The 13,793-nt window shown below is 34.5% G+C and overlaps 1 protein-coding gene across 1 annotated transcript; it reads left to right on the forward strand.

The window, feature by feature from the left end:
* Positions 1 to 211: 211 nt before the first annotated feature.
* Positions 212 to 7,587, forward strand: LOC123877732 (biorientation of chromosomes in cell division protein 1-like 1). Its single transcript, XM_045924591.1, has 5 exons — positions 212 to 438; positions 1,743 to 1,903; positions 2,616 to 6,136; positions 6,959 to 7,057; positions 7,350 to 7,587. Exons 1-5 carry the CDS (start codon positions 352 to 354, stop codon positions 7,523 to 7,525), a joined length of 4,044 nt encoding a protein of 1,347 aa, XP_045780547.1. The 5' UTR covers positions 212 to 351; the 3' UTR covers positions 7,526 to 7,587.
* Positions 7,588 to 13,793: the final 6,206 nt, after the last annotated feature.

Genomic DNA, 13,793 nt, shown 5'->3' on the forward strand with positions numbered 1-13,793 from the left:
CTCTGGTACTGCAAATCTTCATGAGCAGCTGTAATCATTCAACATCAGGTAGCCCACTATTTCTTTAAAAAAAAAATATAATTATATTGGAATGCAAGAGTCACAGTAATTTACTAGGAGACTGAATCACTGAACCGTAAAGAAACCGGAGTGTAACCGTACCGACTACCGTCCGTGACCATGTGGTCCTAGCCTTACAAAAGTCTGAATTCATGTCAAAAATTATTTTGATTTTTCGTTTCTGCGATTTCCGAAGTGCATTGATTTTAATCGAAGAATTAATTAATTTGATAGTTTAAATAACTTTTTAAATTAAAACCACGAGCCCTATGTTGTTCATCACATAATAAAATGACTCATTTGCAGTATATGCCGGGCGATCCACGCTTAGTCGATCAATTAGTTTACGAGTTAAAATCTAAGGGCATATTCGATCAGGTAAGTTGATTCCTAATGAAAATGCGTAATATGAAATTAAAACTACCTAAACTGCGTCCTAAAAACAGCTGGTTACTTTGTAGATACAAAAATTCAGAAGCAGGTTTCAAGGTAATCACTAAATGGCCTTCAGATAATTTTTTGGTAACCTATTGAATCCAGTCCTCCATTTTATTATGATTCTAAAATAGCTAGATAATTTTTGTATTTTAAATTAGACTCGAAAGTTTTTTTATGTGGCAAATTCACCAGCATTTTGCTTATTACTTAGGCTTTCATTTTGGATGAATGGTCACTTAAAATATTATAAGATTGATCTATGTTTAATATGAACTCAATTTTCCAAACTATATTTTACTTTACAACAAACCTAATATTTAATGCTCTAGAATTAATATGTCAATCTTGTTATGGCAATAATAAAGTTAGTAATTTATGAATGCTCAATGTATATTTTTATATACTTACCTATAATAGTAGGTATAGGTACCTACTTAATATACCTCACCAAATAGCAGATCCAGTAGAATTTGAATAGGTTAAAATTTTTGCCATACCTACAAAAAAGACCCAGGCTGATTGATTGAAAGACTAATCAACCAATGCAGAGCCTGATTTGCTAGAGTCTGAAACGTGAAATATTGACAGTAGGTTCCTTTTGTGAAGAAGGCACTCTAAGAAAAGAGTTGGAGACCCCCTTAGGTGTGGAAGTTATTCCACGCCTAAGGGGGTTAAATAGAAAACCAAAGTTTGTATGGAAATGTAGCATTTTTCAAGTCATACCCCTGATGGTTTGTATTTTGTCTTTCAGTTAAAAATGAAGACATTTGTCATGTTTTAAGATTTTAGAAATTGCACCTCCTCATTAATTTTCAAAAATTCTGCTCAAGTGAAGCCAGGGCAGTCGGCTAGTGTCTGTCAGAAATTTCTTTAAAGTGTAGCATATCACACTAATTTTATAAAAGTTAGTTTGTATGTTGGTGTGTTTGTTACTCCATGCAAAACCTACTAGACAGATTTGGCTAAAATTTGGAATGGAGATAGCTAATATCCTGGACTAGCACATAGGCTACTTTTTATCCCGGAAAATCAGAGTTGCCATCCAATTTCGAATAACCTAAATCCACATGGACCAAGTCACAGGCATCAGCGAGTATTTTACAGAATTTTTAGTATAATTTTATATGTATGCCGTTTCACAGAGATGGCTTCTGAAATTGAGAAGTTCAACACTGTGTCACCCTTTCCACCCTCCTTCTCTGGCTTCAGTCAAGTGGTACACCCATAATTTGATGATATTTCAGTTTCGGAAGGACTGTATAGCAGATGTGGACACGCGGCCGGCGTACCAGAACTTGCGACAGAGGGTGGAGAACTCTGTCACCACCTTCCTCTCGCGGCAAACCTGGCAACCCGACATGAACAAGAATCAGTTGAGAGAAAAACTAAGAAAACATATACTAGAGTAAGTTTTTATAATTAGGATTCCATACCTCAAAAGGAAAAACGGAACCCTTATAGGATCACTTTGTCTGTCTGTCTGTCTATCGTGTCTTTCAAAAAACCTATAGGGTACTTCCCGTTGACCTAAAATCATGAAATTTGGTGGGAAGGTAGTTCTTATAGCAAAAGTACAGGAATAAATCTGATAACCGCGAATTTGTGGTTACCACAGATACAGTTCAGTTCAGTATTGATAGGAATAGCCTAGCAGTTTCTACAAAATAAGAAAACTATTTCTTTCATATATTTACAAATATCATCAAATCATATTTTTTTTAAATATTTACCCAAAATAAAATAACAGACACAACTAAACAAACTTCTAGGCAAGCGCGCTCCATCTTAGGCTGCATCATCACTTGCTAGCAGGTCTGATTGCAGCCAAGCGCTAGTCTATATAATTTTAAAAAAAACTAAACAACAGAAATAATAGACAACAAAAAATAAATAACGAAACATTCACCAAAAATATGCCCTACTAGCAGCTGGGTAGGACCTTAACTGCTAGTGGTTAGGGCTCCAAAAGCTTATTTATTATTAGCTGCATGATAATACAACATGTTTCTTTATTCTATCAATTTTTTTGCAATTAGAAAAAAAATCTTTTTCTGTTGTACTTTTGTAACTTGTACTACTATTTTATATTTTTTCACTAAACAATTACCATTTTACAGTGGCAATTACTTGGAGCAGGGTGTGGAAAGGATAGTAGACCAAGTAGTCAATCCAAAAGTAGCGACAGTCTTCATACCTAAAGTAGAAGACTTAGTATACACAGTGCTAGGTATCACAAGAAAAAAGTCTCCTTCTGCTGAAACTTCAAATAAAAAAGTTGATCTACTTCCCAATGATTTAGAGGCTGTTAGCCCTGGATCGGTTAAAAGTAATGATGACAAAAATGAACAAATGGATGTGGATAGTACACAAGATAATAAAATGGAAATAGATGAAGAAAAGTCTAAAATAGACACAAAAGAAAATAGTATTGTATTTGAGATAGATAAAGAAAATACAGGAGATATCCAACTCCCGAGTAACGAACTAATCGATGATATAGACAAAAGTAATATACCACTACCATCAGAAGAAATAAAACCTGAAAATATCCCATCACCTGACACTAGTCCTCTAAAAGTGGAATTAGAAAAAATTGAACTACCAAAAGAACTAATAGTATCTACAGATATTCCACTACCCAGTGATATCTGTAAGGAAGAAAAGGATCAGTATTTCAAACCTGTGAACAGTGAAGACGATGATTCGAGTTCTGATTCTTCTCTAATAAGAAATATGTCTCCTCTAACACCAATTAGAAATTTCAATAATGAAAACTCATGTGACGCTCAGCAGGCATTCGAAAATGATTCGACAGATAAAAGTGAAGATAAGAAAGAACCTAGTTCATTTAGATTCAAACTGGATGCAAAATCATCAGAAAATAGTTCAGACACAATTAAACCTGAAAAGAAGGAAGCAGAAATGAATTTGTCCTATCAATTCAACACTCAAGTGAATATAAACAATTTCAATACACCTCTATATGAAGACAGTTCGAATAGCAACAACTTGCAAATTGATTACGAAAGCGATGCTAATAGCAAAGCTATTATCGACATTAAAGTTCCTGATAATGATTTAAATTCAGAAGATTCTAGAAAAGCGAAGAAGATAGAAGAAAAGAAAAGTAGTCATAAAAGTTCGCATCGTTCTAGAGATTCACATAAACATTCAAGTAGTAAGGATAAAAAAACTGATTCTAAGCATTCGAGCTCAAGAGATAGCAGCAGACATGATAAAAGTAAATCTTCAGCAAACAAACAAGACAGCAAAACTAAATCAAGTGAAAAAGATAAATCTAAAGATAAGAACGAGAAAAAAGATAGCAGTAGAGAATCGTCAAGACATAGAAGTTCACACAAATCTAGTCACAAAGACTCTAAATCACATAGAAGTTCCAGTTCGAGTGGACGACATTCTACCAAACATTCTGATGAAAAAAAATCATCACACTCATCATCAAATCATAAAGATAAAACTTCAGATAAAAGCTCCTCAGATAAGTCGAAAGATTCCAAATCAAGCTCTCATAGATCAGATAAAGATAGGAAGAGTAGTAGCAGTAGCAGGAGTGATAAGACCAGTAGCAAGACTAAAAATGACAAAGAAAAAGATAAAAAAAGCAAAAAGGAGACTGATGATCATTACAGCTTATCAGGAAGAGGCAACCCAAATAGACGATCAACAGATAGAGATTCAAATGACGGCAGTACTTCCTCCAAAGGATCTCATCACCCTTCAAGCTCCAAATCTTCTAACAGCAAAAAAGATAGTAAAAGCAGCTCGAAATCTGAAAGTACATCCACCAGTGACTCTCCAAGCCCAAGTGATAAGGAAAATATAGTTCGTGAACATAGCAGCAAAACTAAGGAGACCCTTCAACACAAACCAATAGTCAGAATAGAGAGACATTTAGAAATGGCTGTTGCATCCCCTCCGAGATTACCTTTTGTACCAGACGTGACTATAAAAAAGCCGAAATTCGCCGCGAATTTAGAAGAAGCCAAAAGGCTAATGAAAATGAGAAAATTCCTAGATGAGGAGCAAAAAAGAATGAATCAAGAAGCTGCTTTGCTTTTAGAATTCCAAGCAAACGTAAGACCTAGTATGAGCCAAGTATACTCAAGCATTCCCGGGCCTGAACTTGAGTTTGCATGTGTTTCAAATGTAAGACCTTTACAAGAAATGCTTGTACCAAGTAATGATAATATGAATCACATTGCGTTATCTGAAGGTCATGATCTCTTAAGTCAAGGGAATGATAACATTAATGACCTAAATCAAGAACTTGATGATGTTAACAAGGTCTTACCTGAAGATAATAACATTAATAATGATGTGACACAAAAATATGATCATAGTGCTCTAACTAAAGAAAGTATAGACAAAGCTCACTATACTAATAATGAATTGCTAACTGTATTAAACGATGCAAAAAATGATGAAGCTAATAATGGTGTAGATTTTAAGGCCCTGATTGATGATATAAATATAAATAAAATGGTTTCAAATACAGTTACAGACCAAAATATACAAGACACAGCTGAAATTCCGGAACCGAACCAACAAATCGATAATACCAATGTTCCTGTTCAAACATTGATTGATGACCAAATTGAAAACATTAACAAGCAAGATGTTGAAAATGTATCTAATATTACAATTGAAGAAACTAAACTCTGTAATGTCGAAAAAGAATTAATAAATGAACCGCCTGAAATTATTAAACCAACAGAAACCTCCGAAATTTCTATAGAAAATAAAGAAACTATTGAAAACATTGAAAATCCACCGAAACAAGATACTAAAAAGCTTTCAGATTTATTCGAAATTACTATAATTACAGAAGAATTGTCCGAAAGCGAGGAAGTTCCAAATGATGACACAGATACACCCGAAATAGACAATGATAATAAAGATATAATCAGTGAATTATCTCAAAATGATGAAGTAATTATAGATGATTCGAAAATTAACGATGAAAATAAACTTCACTACTTCGGTGAACACGAAAAGTATAACGCCGAATTAGAGAGAGCGAAATTCAATAGCTTTTTCAAAGAATACAACACAAAACTTGGACTCAACAATAAACTCTATTTGATAAACTGCGATTCTTACGAAGAAAATATAGTCCGAGAGTGTTCGAAAAAATTCGGTGATTACGAAATCGTGAGTTACCATAAAAACGGACATTTGAAGCTACCTATAAACAAAAATGTTATTAAAAACGTTAATATATCCAGTGAAATTTCATTACCCATGGACGTAGATTATGAAAATACTTCAGAAAATGAAAATATAACGCATAGCGTATTCAGCCCTGGAAAATCTGAATGTTCTTTCGAACTTTCTAGCGATTATGACACAAAGTTACAAGAAATGGTAAACAAGGCATCCAGGCAAGAAATCATGGAAATAATACTTGGGAATGTAGTCGATTCTTCACCAAGTAAAATGCCTAAAATAGACTATTTGACAGACTCTAACATTGACAGTGAATATGAAACTGGATTGAAGAGAAAAATTAATGAAATGAGTGAGGAAACAACTACTAGTGTAAATAATAACAGGCCTGTATTGACTCCTAATAAAATTAGGAAGTTGAGTACGGATCAAATCACTTCAACTACGCAAGGTGAGTTTCTTAAAATTCATACTTATCACACTAATATTATAAAGGCGAAAGTTTGTATGTGTGTGTGTGTGTGTGTATGTTTGTTACTCCTTCATGCAAAAACTACTGGACGGATTGGGCTGAAATTTAGAATGGAGATAGATTATACTCTGGATTAGCACATAGGCTACTTTTTATCCCGGAAAATTAAAGAGTTCCCACGGGATTTTTAAAAAACTACATCCACGCGAACGAAGTCGCGGGCATCAGCTAGTAAAATGTATGTGAAAGTGGACTTAGTATACCAAATATTATATTATTACCCGACTGCAGCAAAACCCAAAAGGAGGGTTATGTGTTTGACCTGTATGTATGTCTGTTCCTTTGTTCGCTCGTAATTAATGAATGCCTCAACCGATTTTGATAAATCATACGTCTTTCGTACGAAGAACAAAAGAAAGAAAATGATACGTCATTAGATTCATCTTGATGGCGCGAGAATCACTAGGTACATAATTTTTTTTTTAAATCAAAATGGCTAAAGGAAAAAGGTTTTTAGAAGGTTTAGGTTTTTAGAAAACTTTTTATATTCATTATTTGTTTTGAAAATTTTAATTTGAGGAGTATTATTATCAGTATAAAGTCCAAAAAGTATAGAATCTTAATTTTCGTTTGCTGTGCAGAAATTATACTATAAATCATATAAACATCACTTTTCATCAGGTGTGATAGAAGGTGTGATTGTCAGGGAATAAAAAAAATACAGAATGGATTTGAATATACTGAGCACACAGGTTTGATCTGTTGAGATGCTAGTTACCACTTTAATGTTTTGTTTTTCAGAAAATGAAGAAATACCTAACAATAAAATTCAAAACATGACTCGATCCAAGTGTTTGGGCAAAGCCCGAAGAGTGGGCCTGCCGCGACCAAAGAGGACAAGTGAGTTATTATTGTCAGACCTTAATAAGTCAGTCCGTCCATCCATCTACATATCTTTCAGTGGGCCATTATTTACTAATCTCGTGATCGTAATATCTCGTGAGCCATAATAGGTAGAGACCTGTCACAGAATGTGTATTTCTATAGCTGTTATAACTACAAATACTTAAAATTTCAAAAAAAAATTATTTTAAATGAATAAGGGTTATTTCTTGTTCGAAGTACGGAACCCTTCCCGTGCGAGTCTGACTCGCACTTGGCCGGTTTTTTAAACTATCTTTTTTGTCCTCAGTTCTCCCCAACAGTCCGTCAAGCGACAAATCAGTGGAGAACTACGAACAAAACACTCCAGCCACGCCCACCACTCCCAACGGGAAACTCAAACGCAGCAAGGTCCAGAGATATGACACCTCCGACCTCTACAAACCCAAACTACACTATCTGTCCAGAAGAAACCAAGTTACTTGAGCGTTTCTCATCCCTATACTTTTTTAAATATTTAAAATTGATTATTGTCGTCACTAGTTAATTAAAACATTCATTTCTCTTTACTGTAGTCACGGAAAGAAGTTCGTATAGCGCTCTCTCTGTTACGTAATCCCATACGAATGACAGGGACAAAAATATCAGTGGGCGTTAACCATTTTGTGTCACCAACCAATCACAAACATGTTTTCAAAAAACATTCCAAATACAACTCGAAAATGTTTTCAAAAGGAATTCGAAATTCAATTAGAAAATATATTTTCGTTTATGATTAGTTGGTGACTCAAAGTGCTCACTGAGATTTTTGTCTCTATCATTTGTATGGGATTACGTAATAGAGAGAGCGTTATACAAATTTCTTTCCGCGAATAGAGTAAAGTTAATTAATATGTGTCCTTTCTCCAGTGTAAACTTTGCATATACCTTATATTGTGTAAAGGAAAGAAATGGAACGTTGTAGCGTGAGTTAATAGTGAGCAGGGCCATCTATGTTAACAAAGATGATGTTGAAAACTATGAGCAGAGCACCTTAGGTTTTTTCACTCTGTATTAGTATGGAACACCCTTCCTATTGACCACCTTCCAGTCATGAGTGTATCATCTTCTGGCAAGCGCGCTCCATCTTGGCTGCATCATCACTTGCCAGCAGGTAGGATTGCAGCCAAACGCTAGTCGCTAAATTAAAAAAAAAAACCTATACTGCCTGTTTAGAAGAAAGTAAGCTCACTTCAAAGATTGAAATGCTCCTTTGCATGTACGTCATATTATTATAATAAAAGATACGTTACCGTGTGAGTTGATAGTGTACAACGCCATCTATGTTAACTAAGGTGAACTAATCGCATTAGCACACTGCACTATTTGTCCAGGAGAAAATATGTTTGCTTCAATGAACATTTAGAATAGAATTAAATTAATATAGTAAATAAATGTCTATTAAGGTTGTCCACTATATACAAACGATTAATCGCTTGTTTACTGTTAGTGTAAAGTTTTTTTGTGATGCCTACAAATACATATTTTAAGACTCCATTTTTACTTTTGCATGTACCTATTTTTTTTATGACCTAATATACGAAAAACCCCTGACATCATGTCAGAGACGTTTTTAAATTTTAAATTATGTTGTAATTTTTATCGTTAAAAATTTGTAAATTATTTGGAATTCATTGTGTATCTATTTTTTGGAATTATCCAAAAATATTGCGGTCGCTGCGCTTGGGTTCCGTTAAGACTCGGAACAAAACAGCTGGACGGTATATCAGATATTCGGGATTATTTTAACGAATTACTTTTTGATAATTATTGAAAAAATGATAATTTTTTAGTTATTTACTAAACAGAGATTAAAACAAGCGTTCATTACGATTACTTAGGAAAGTTATAATTTTTTTTCTCTCTCTTTAGGTTAGGTGTAGTGGACGTAAACCTTTATGTTAAAAATATAATAATTATTAATATTGTTTTAAAAAATATGTATAGAATTTATAAAATGTCAGTTATAATGGATAATACACACTAGACATTGTTTTAAACGTGTTTTAAATTTAAAAAATAAACAACAGTTTTTAACATGTTTTTAATACTTTATTGCTTTAAACAAAATTGTTTTTCATTGTTTTTTCCAACCCTGCACCAAGTTGGACTAAGCTAATATAAAGGCTGCAACTTGAAAATTGGTATTTTTGGCAAACAGCATGTCATATTTTTTATTATAAAGGATTTGCTATACCTTGGCCATACTTAGAGATTGGAAAACATAAGTTATAGTATCATGTAGATCATGAAATATAGATTTTTTTTCTTTTATACAGATACAAGTTAGGCCTTGACTGCAATCTTACCTGGTGGTAAGTGATTATACAGTGGGATGGAAGCAGGCTAACCTGGAAGGAGTATGGCAGTTTTCATTAAACCCTTTGGTTTCTACACGGCATCGTACCGGAACGCTAAATCACTTGGAGGCTTGCCTTTGCCGGTAGGGTGGTAACTAGCCACGACCGAAGCCTCCCACCAGACCAGAGCAAAAATTTAGAAATTCCAAAGCTCTGCCGGGAATCGAACCCGGGACTAATAAGACCTTTACGCCAGGGAGGTCGTCAACATTATTTTAGTGCTCTTGCATAATGTACCTTTACAAATTACCTAGTAATATCAAAAACCATCAACTTCGGTGTGTATCATCTGTTAGACCATTTATTTAATTATAATAATAATAATTTAATTAAGTCTAATATTAATGGTTATAGATATTGATAATGAATCGAAGTTTGTGAAATAAGTATTTTAATTTAATAGTAGTAAGTATATATGCACGAATTTTGTGGACTGCAGTTGATACCCAGCATCTTAACCGACTTTCTAAAGGGTTTGCAATATTTATTGCGATTTTTCAGAAGTTTCTGAACCAGTTTTAACCAGTGTCATTAAAATTATAGTTAATCGCTGACTAGAGCAACCGCAACTAGCTTTAGAAAGAGATAATTGCCAACAAAGGCGGCGTCTCTGTCACTCATACGGTTTACTCAACGACAGAGAGGACAATATGAAGCCAATGTTGCCGTTATCTCTTTCTAAAGCTCTCGGTATCATATAAAGGTGTACTCCCAGAACTCTAGCAAAAACGTATTATTATACTACCTTAACACAATCCAATGCCAATAATCTTGTAGTTTTGATGATTTAGTATTTTCGAAACGCGCATTGTATAGCGTGCAAAACTCGGGTCAATGCCCCACCTACGACGCGGCATGGACTTTGTATTTATTTATTCTTCGTTTTAGACTTATAAAAGCACTTACGAACTTTGAGTGACGTATTTACGAAACGTTCGTTGAACTCTAGCGTCAGTCAGATGTTTTATTTGCAATATATTGTAAACTTTAAAAAAAATCGTAGTTTTTTATGGTAGTTTATCAGTAACCAGTAGTTGATATCACCTGTTATCGTTTTTGCTAACGTTCTGGTTACAACCTGTAGGTACCTATAGTGCATATTTTTTTCTTCTATGAGTATAACCGATTTTTCAGAAGTTTCTGAACCAGTTTTTAACCAGTGTCAGTAAAATTATAGTTGATCGCTGACTGCACACAGTGCCAGCGAGAACTTCCTCCACTAGTATGTCGCAGCGACAAAAACTAGTGAAAAAATCTCGCTCAGCAACGAGCTTTTGAAAGAGATAATTGCCAGTTAAGGCTTCGTAGAGCGGCGTCTCTGTCACTCATACGGTTCACTCAACGACAGAGACCACACTACGAAGCCAATGCTGCCGTTATCTCTTTCTTAAGCTCTCGGTATAATACCTACTAACTGCACCTTAATAATTTGTTGTTAATTTTTTATACTTACAAGTTATTTTGTCATGATCTGTAATATAAGTAGTTTATAGGATAATTAAGAAAGTAATTATTATTGTGAAACCAAGTCACTTTTAAGAGAATTATTGCATGCATATGCCACTGCCATTTAACTGCCGAAATTAATGTATTCTACTAAACGATTTTTGTAGGGATCTCTAATTTATTAGGAAATAAAATAAAGCCTATGCCCCTAGGAATAATGTAGCTTTCAGCTTGTGAAAGAATTTTCAAAATCGGTTCAGTAGTTTCAGAGATTATTTCCTACAAACAAACTCACAAACTTTACCTCTTCACAATATTAGTATAGATTACAGATAGATTAATCATTAATTTCGGCCATAAAATTTATATTTTAATTAACAGTTAATTTAACTTAGGCTGCGTGTCCACTGAAATAGCGAACTGTAATGATCGGAGCGCCTCCACTCGCCTCGAGACCGCTTCGCTCTTTTTCTTTATAGAAACGTTTTTTTTTTTATTCAAGTAACTTTTATCAGCAAACAACTGAATGTGTACCACTGGTTCTAAATGCTCTTTCTGCCGAAAACAACGATCAGAAACACGGCGGTTGCTCATTGTATCTATACTGCCCCCCGATTTTGTAAGAAATACGTATTCATTGTAATCGGTAGCAAATTATGTCCCATGATTGGCTGTCAAATAATGGGAACAGTGAATTCAACCAATCGAGAGACAGAATTTAGAATTTAGAGCTGTCGATTACAATGAATACGTTTTACTTACACAATAAGGGGTACCTCCATAAGGGTGCGTTTCGAATCGTGTTCAATAGACCAATCAGGCTATTGTTAAAGCTCAATAATATGATTGGTCTATAATAGTTCTCCACAAGCAGCAAGCGCAGTGTGAGAGGACCTCCGACCCGCTGGACTGATGACCCTAATAAGATAGCGAGAAGTGGATAAGGCGGACGATCGTGTGTGGTGGCGCGCTCTCGGGAAGGCCTATGTCCAGCAGTGGACGCAAATAGGCTGATTGATTGATTGAGGTCTTCACTCTGCTCCGCTTTAGTGGAAACGCACCCTTACAGTAGGAAATTTCTCAGTAAATAAAAATTGTGTTACATCCAAAAACAGTTGTACAAATGTATGCTTAAATAATAACTAAATGATTATATAATGATTATAATAATTGTTATAGTAATTTACGACTTTGTAATGGTCCTTGGTCAAAATAGTACCTATATTACTTAGGTATGGTAAGTACCTAATAGTTAAAAATAAAGAAATACTTAAATTATACTTTTTGTCTTTATTTTATTCCTAAAAACACGTTTAAAATTAAAGAGCTAAATATATTCATTAGCATAATAATGTTACTTAGGAACTACTTATTTTAAGTTTAATGAGTAGGTACCTACATAATAGGTAGATACTACATTTACAAAGTACTCGGGGGTTAAAAATGGTGGTCATTTTTAACCCCCGAACCAAAAAGGGGTGTTATAAGTTTGACGTGTGTATCTGTCTGTGGCATCGTAGCTCCTAAACTAATGAACCGATTTGAATTTAGTTTTATTGTTTGAAAGGTGGCTTGATCGAGAGTGTTCTTAGCTATAATCCAAGAAAATCGGTTCAGCCGTTAAGTTATCAGCTCTTTTCTAGTTATTACTGTAACCTTCACGTGTCGGGGGTGTTATACCTAATTTTTTAATTTAAACTTGTATTTCCTGTACTGAGCTCAGGTCTCCCCAAAATGAGAAGGGTTTCCAGTTTAGGTCATAGTCTACCACTCTGGCTATAAATTAAAGTATCGACTATTCTCACTAATTAGTCGATACTTTAATTTATTTCTTAAACTGGACCTTTTCAAGTAAAGATTTTTATATAAACCTATGAGGATGATATTGCCACTGTCGCAAATAAAATAACCATAAGCCTACGTTGTCGTATTAGTTTACAAATTGCGAAAAACCAAATTAAATTTGAATTTCGCGGGCAGACCCGTCTCGGCAATTAGTATTTATAAATGGTCTGAAAGAAGTGCATGCCCGGTTCGAACCCTGGACCCTTCGAATAGAACTCTGACGTCATATTATATCATCGGTTATGTGTTATGTATATCGTCGGATTTTTATTACTAATTATACCGAAATTTTTATGCGCATACAAAAATTTCATACCTACACCTACCTACCTGTTTTAAATGATACTGATGTGAATATAGCGTCAGTAAATAGGTAGGTAATTAATATCTTAACTCATTAACGTCGGGTTTGATAACGATAATTTTAATGGAACTGTCTCGGTTAAGTAGTTATATTACCTACTTATACAATCCATCTTCATTAAGTTTGACTAGCTGATGCCCGCGACTTCGTTCGCGTGGAGGTTTTTGGAAATCCCGTGGGAACTCTCAATTTTCCACGAAAAAAGGTATCCTATGTGCTAATCCAGGGTATAATCTATCTCTATTCTCAGCCAAATCCGTTCAGTAGTTTTTGCGTGAAGGAGTAACCAACGTACACACACACATACAAACTTTCCCCTTTATAATACTAGTGTAATGTACTTAATATTTATTCCACGTGAAGAAACTACTTTTTTAGGGTTCCGTACCAGAAGGATGCCAACAGAACCCTATTTTATAAGTAGGTATTTCTTGCTATTACTAAGTCCGCCCGTCTGTCTGTCAGCTAACTGTATCTCATGAACCGTAATAGGTAGAGAGGCGACCACAGAATTTGTTTTTAAATGGGCCGGGGGCCATGGAGATTAAAAAGTGGTACACCTATCTTGACTGATATGATACGGAACTCTTCGTGTGAGAGACCGACTCACATTTGATCGGTTTTCTTCCCATGTGAAAAATTATTTAATTTATTCATTTTTTAATTTTTTATTTATTAAATTTTATTTACAAAACGATTT

This window comes from Maniola jurtina, chromosome 24, assembly GCF_905333055.1.
Source record: "Maniola jurtina chromosome 24, ilManJurt1.1, whole genome shotgun sequence".
Taxonomy (NCBI): domain Eukaryota; kingdom Metazoa; phylum Arthropoda; class Insecta; order Lepidoptera; family Nymphalidae; genus Maniola; species Maniola jurtina.

Bases quoted from the DNA above. Each gene is read 5' to 3' on its own strand.
- LOC123877732 (XM_045924591.1), top strand. From the start codon at position 352: ATGACTCATTTGCAGTATATGCCGGGCGATCCACGCTTAGTCGATCAA. The intron at 439-1,742 runs GTAAGTTGATTC...ATGATATTTCAG, and splicing joins CTAAGGGCATATTCGATCAG to TTTCGGAAGGACTGTATAGC. The intron at 7,058-7,349 runs GTGAGTTATTAT...TTTTGTCCTCAG, and splicing joins GCCGCGACCAAAGAGGACAA to TTCTCCCCAACAGTCCGTCA.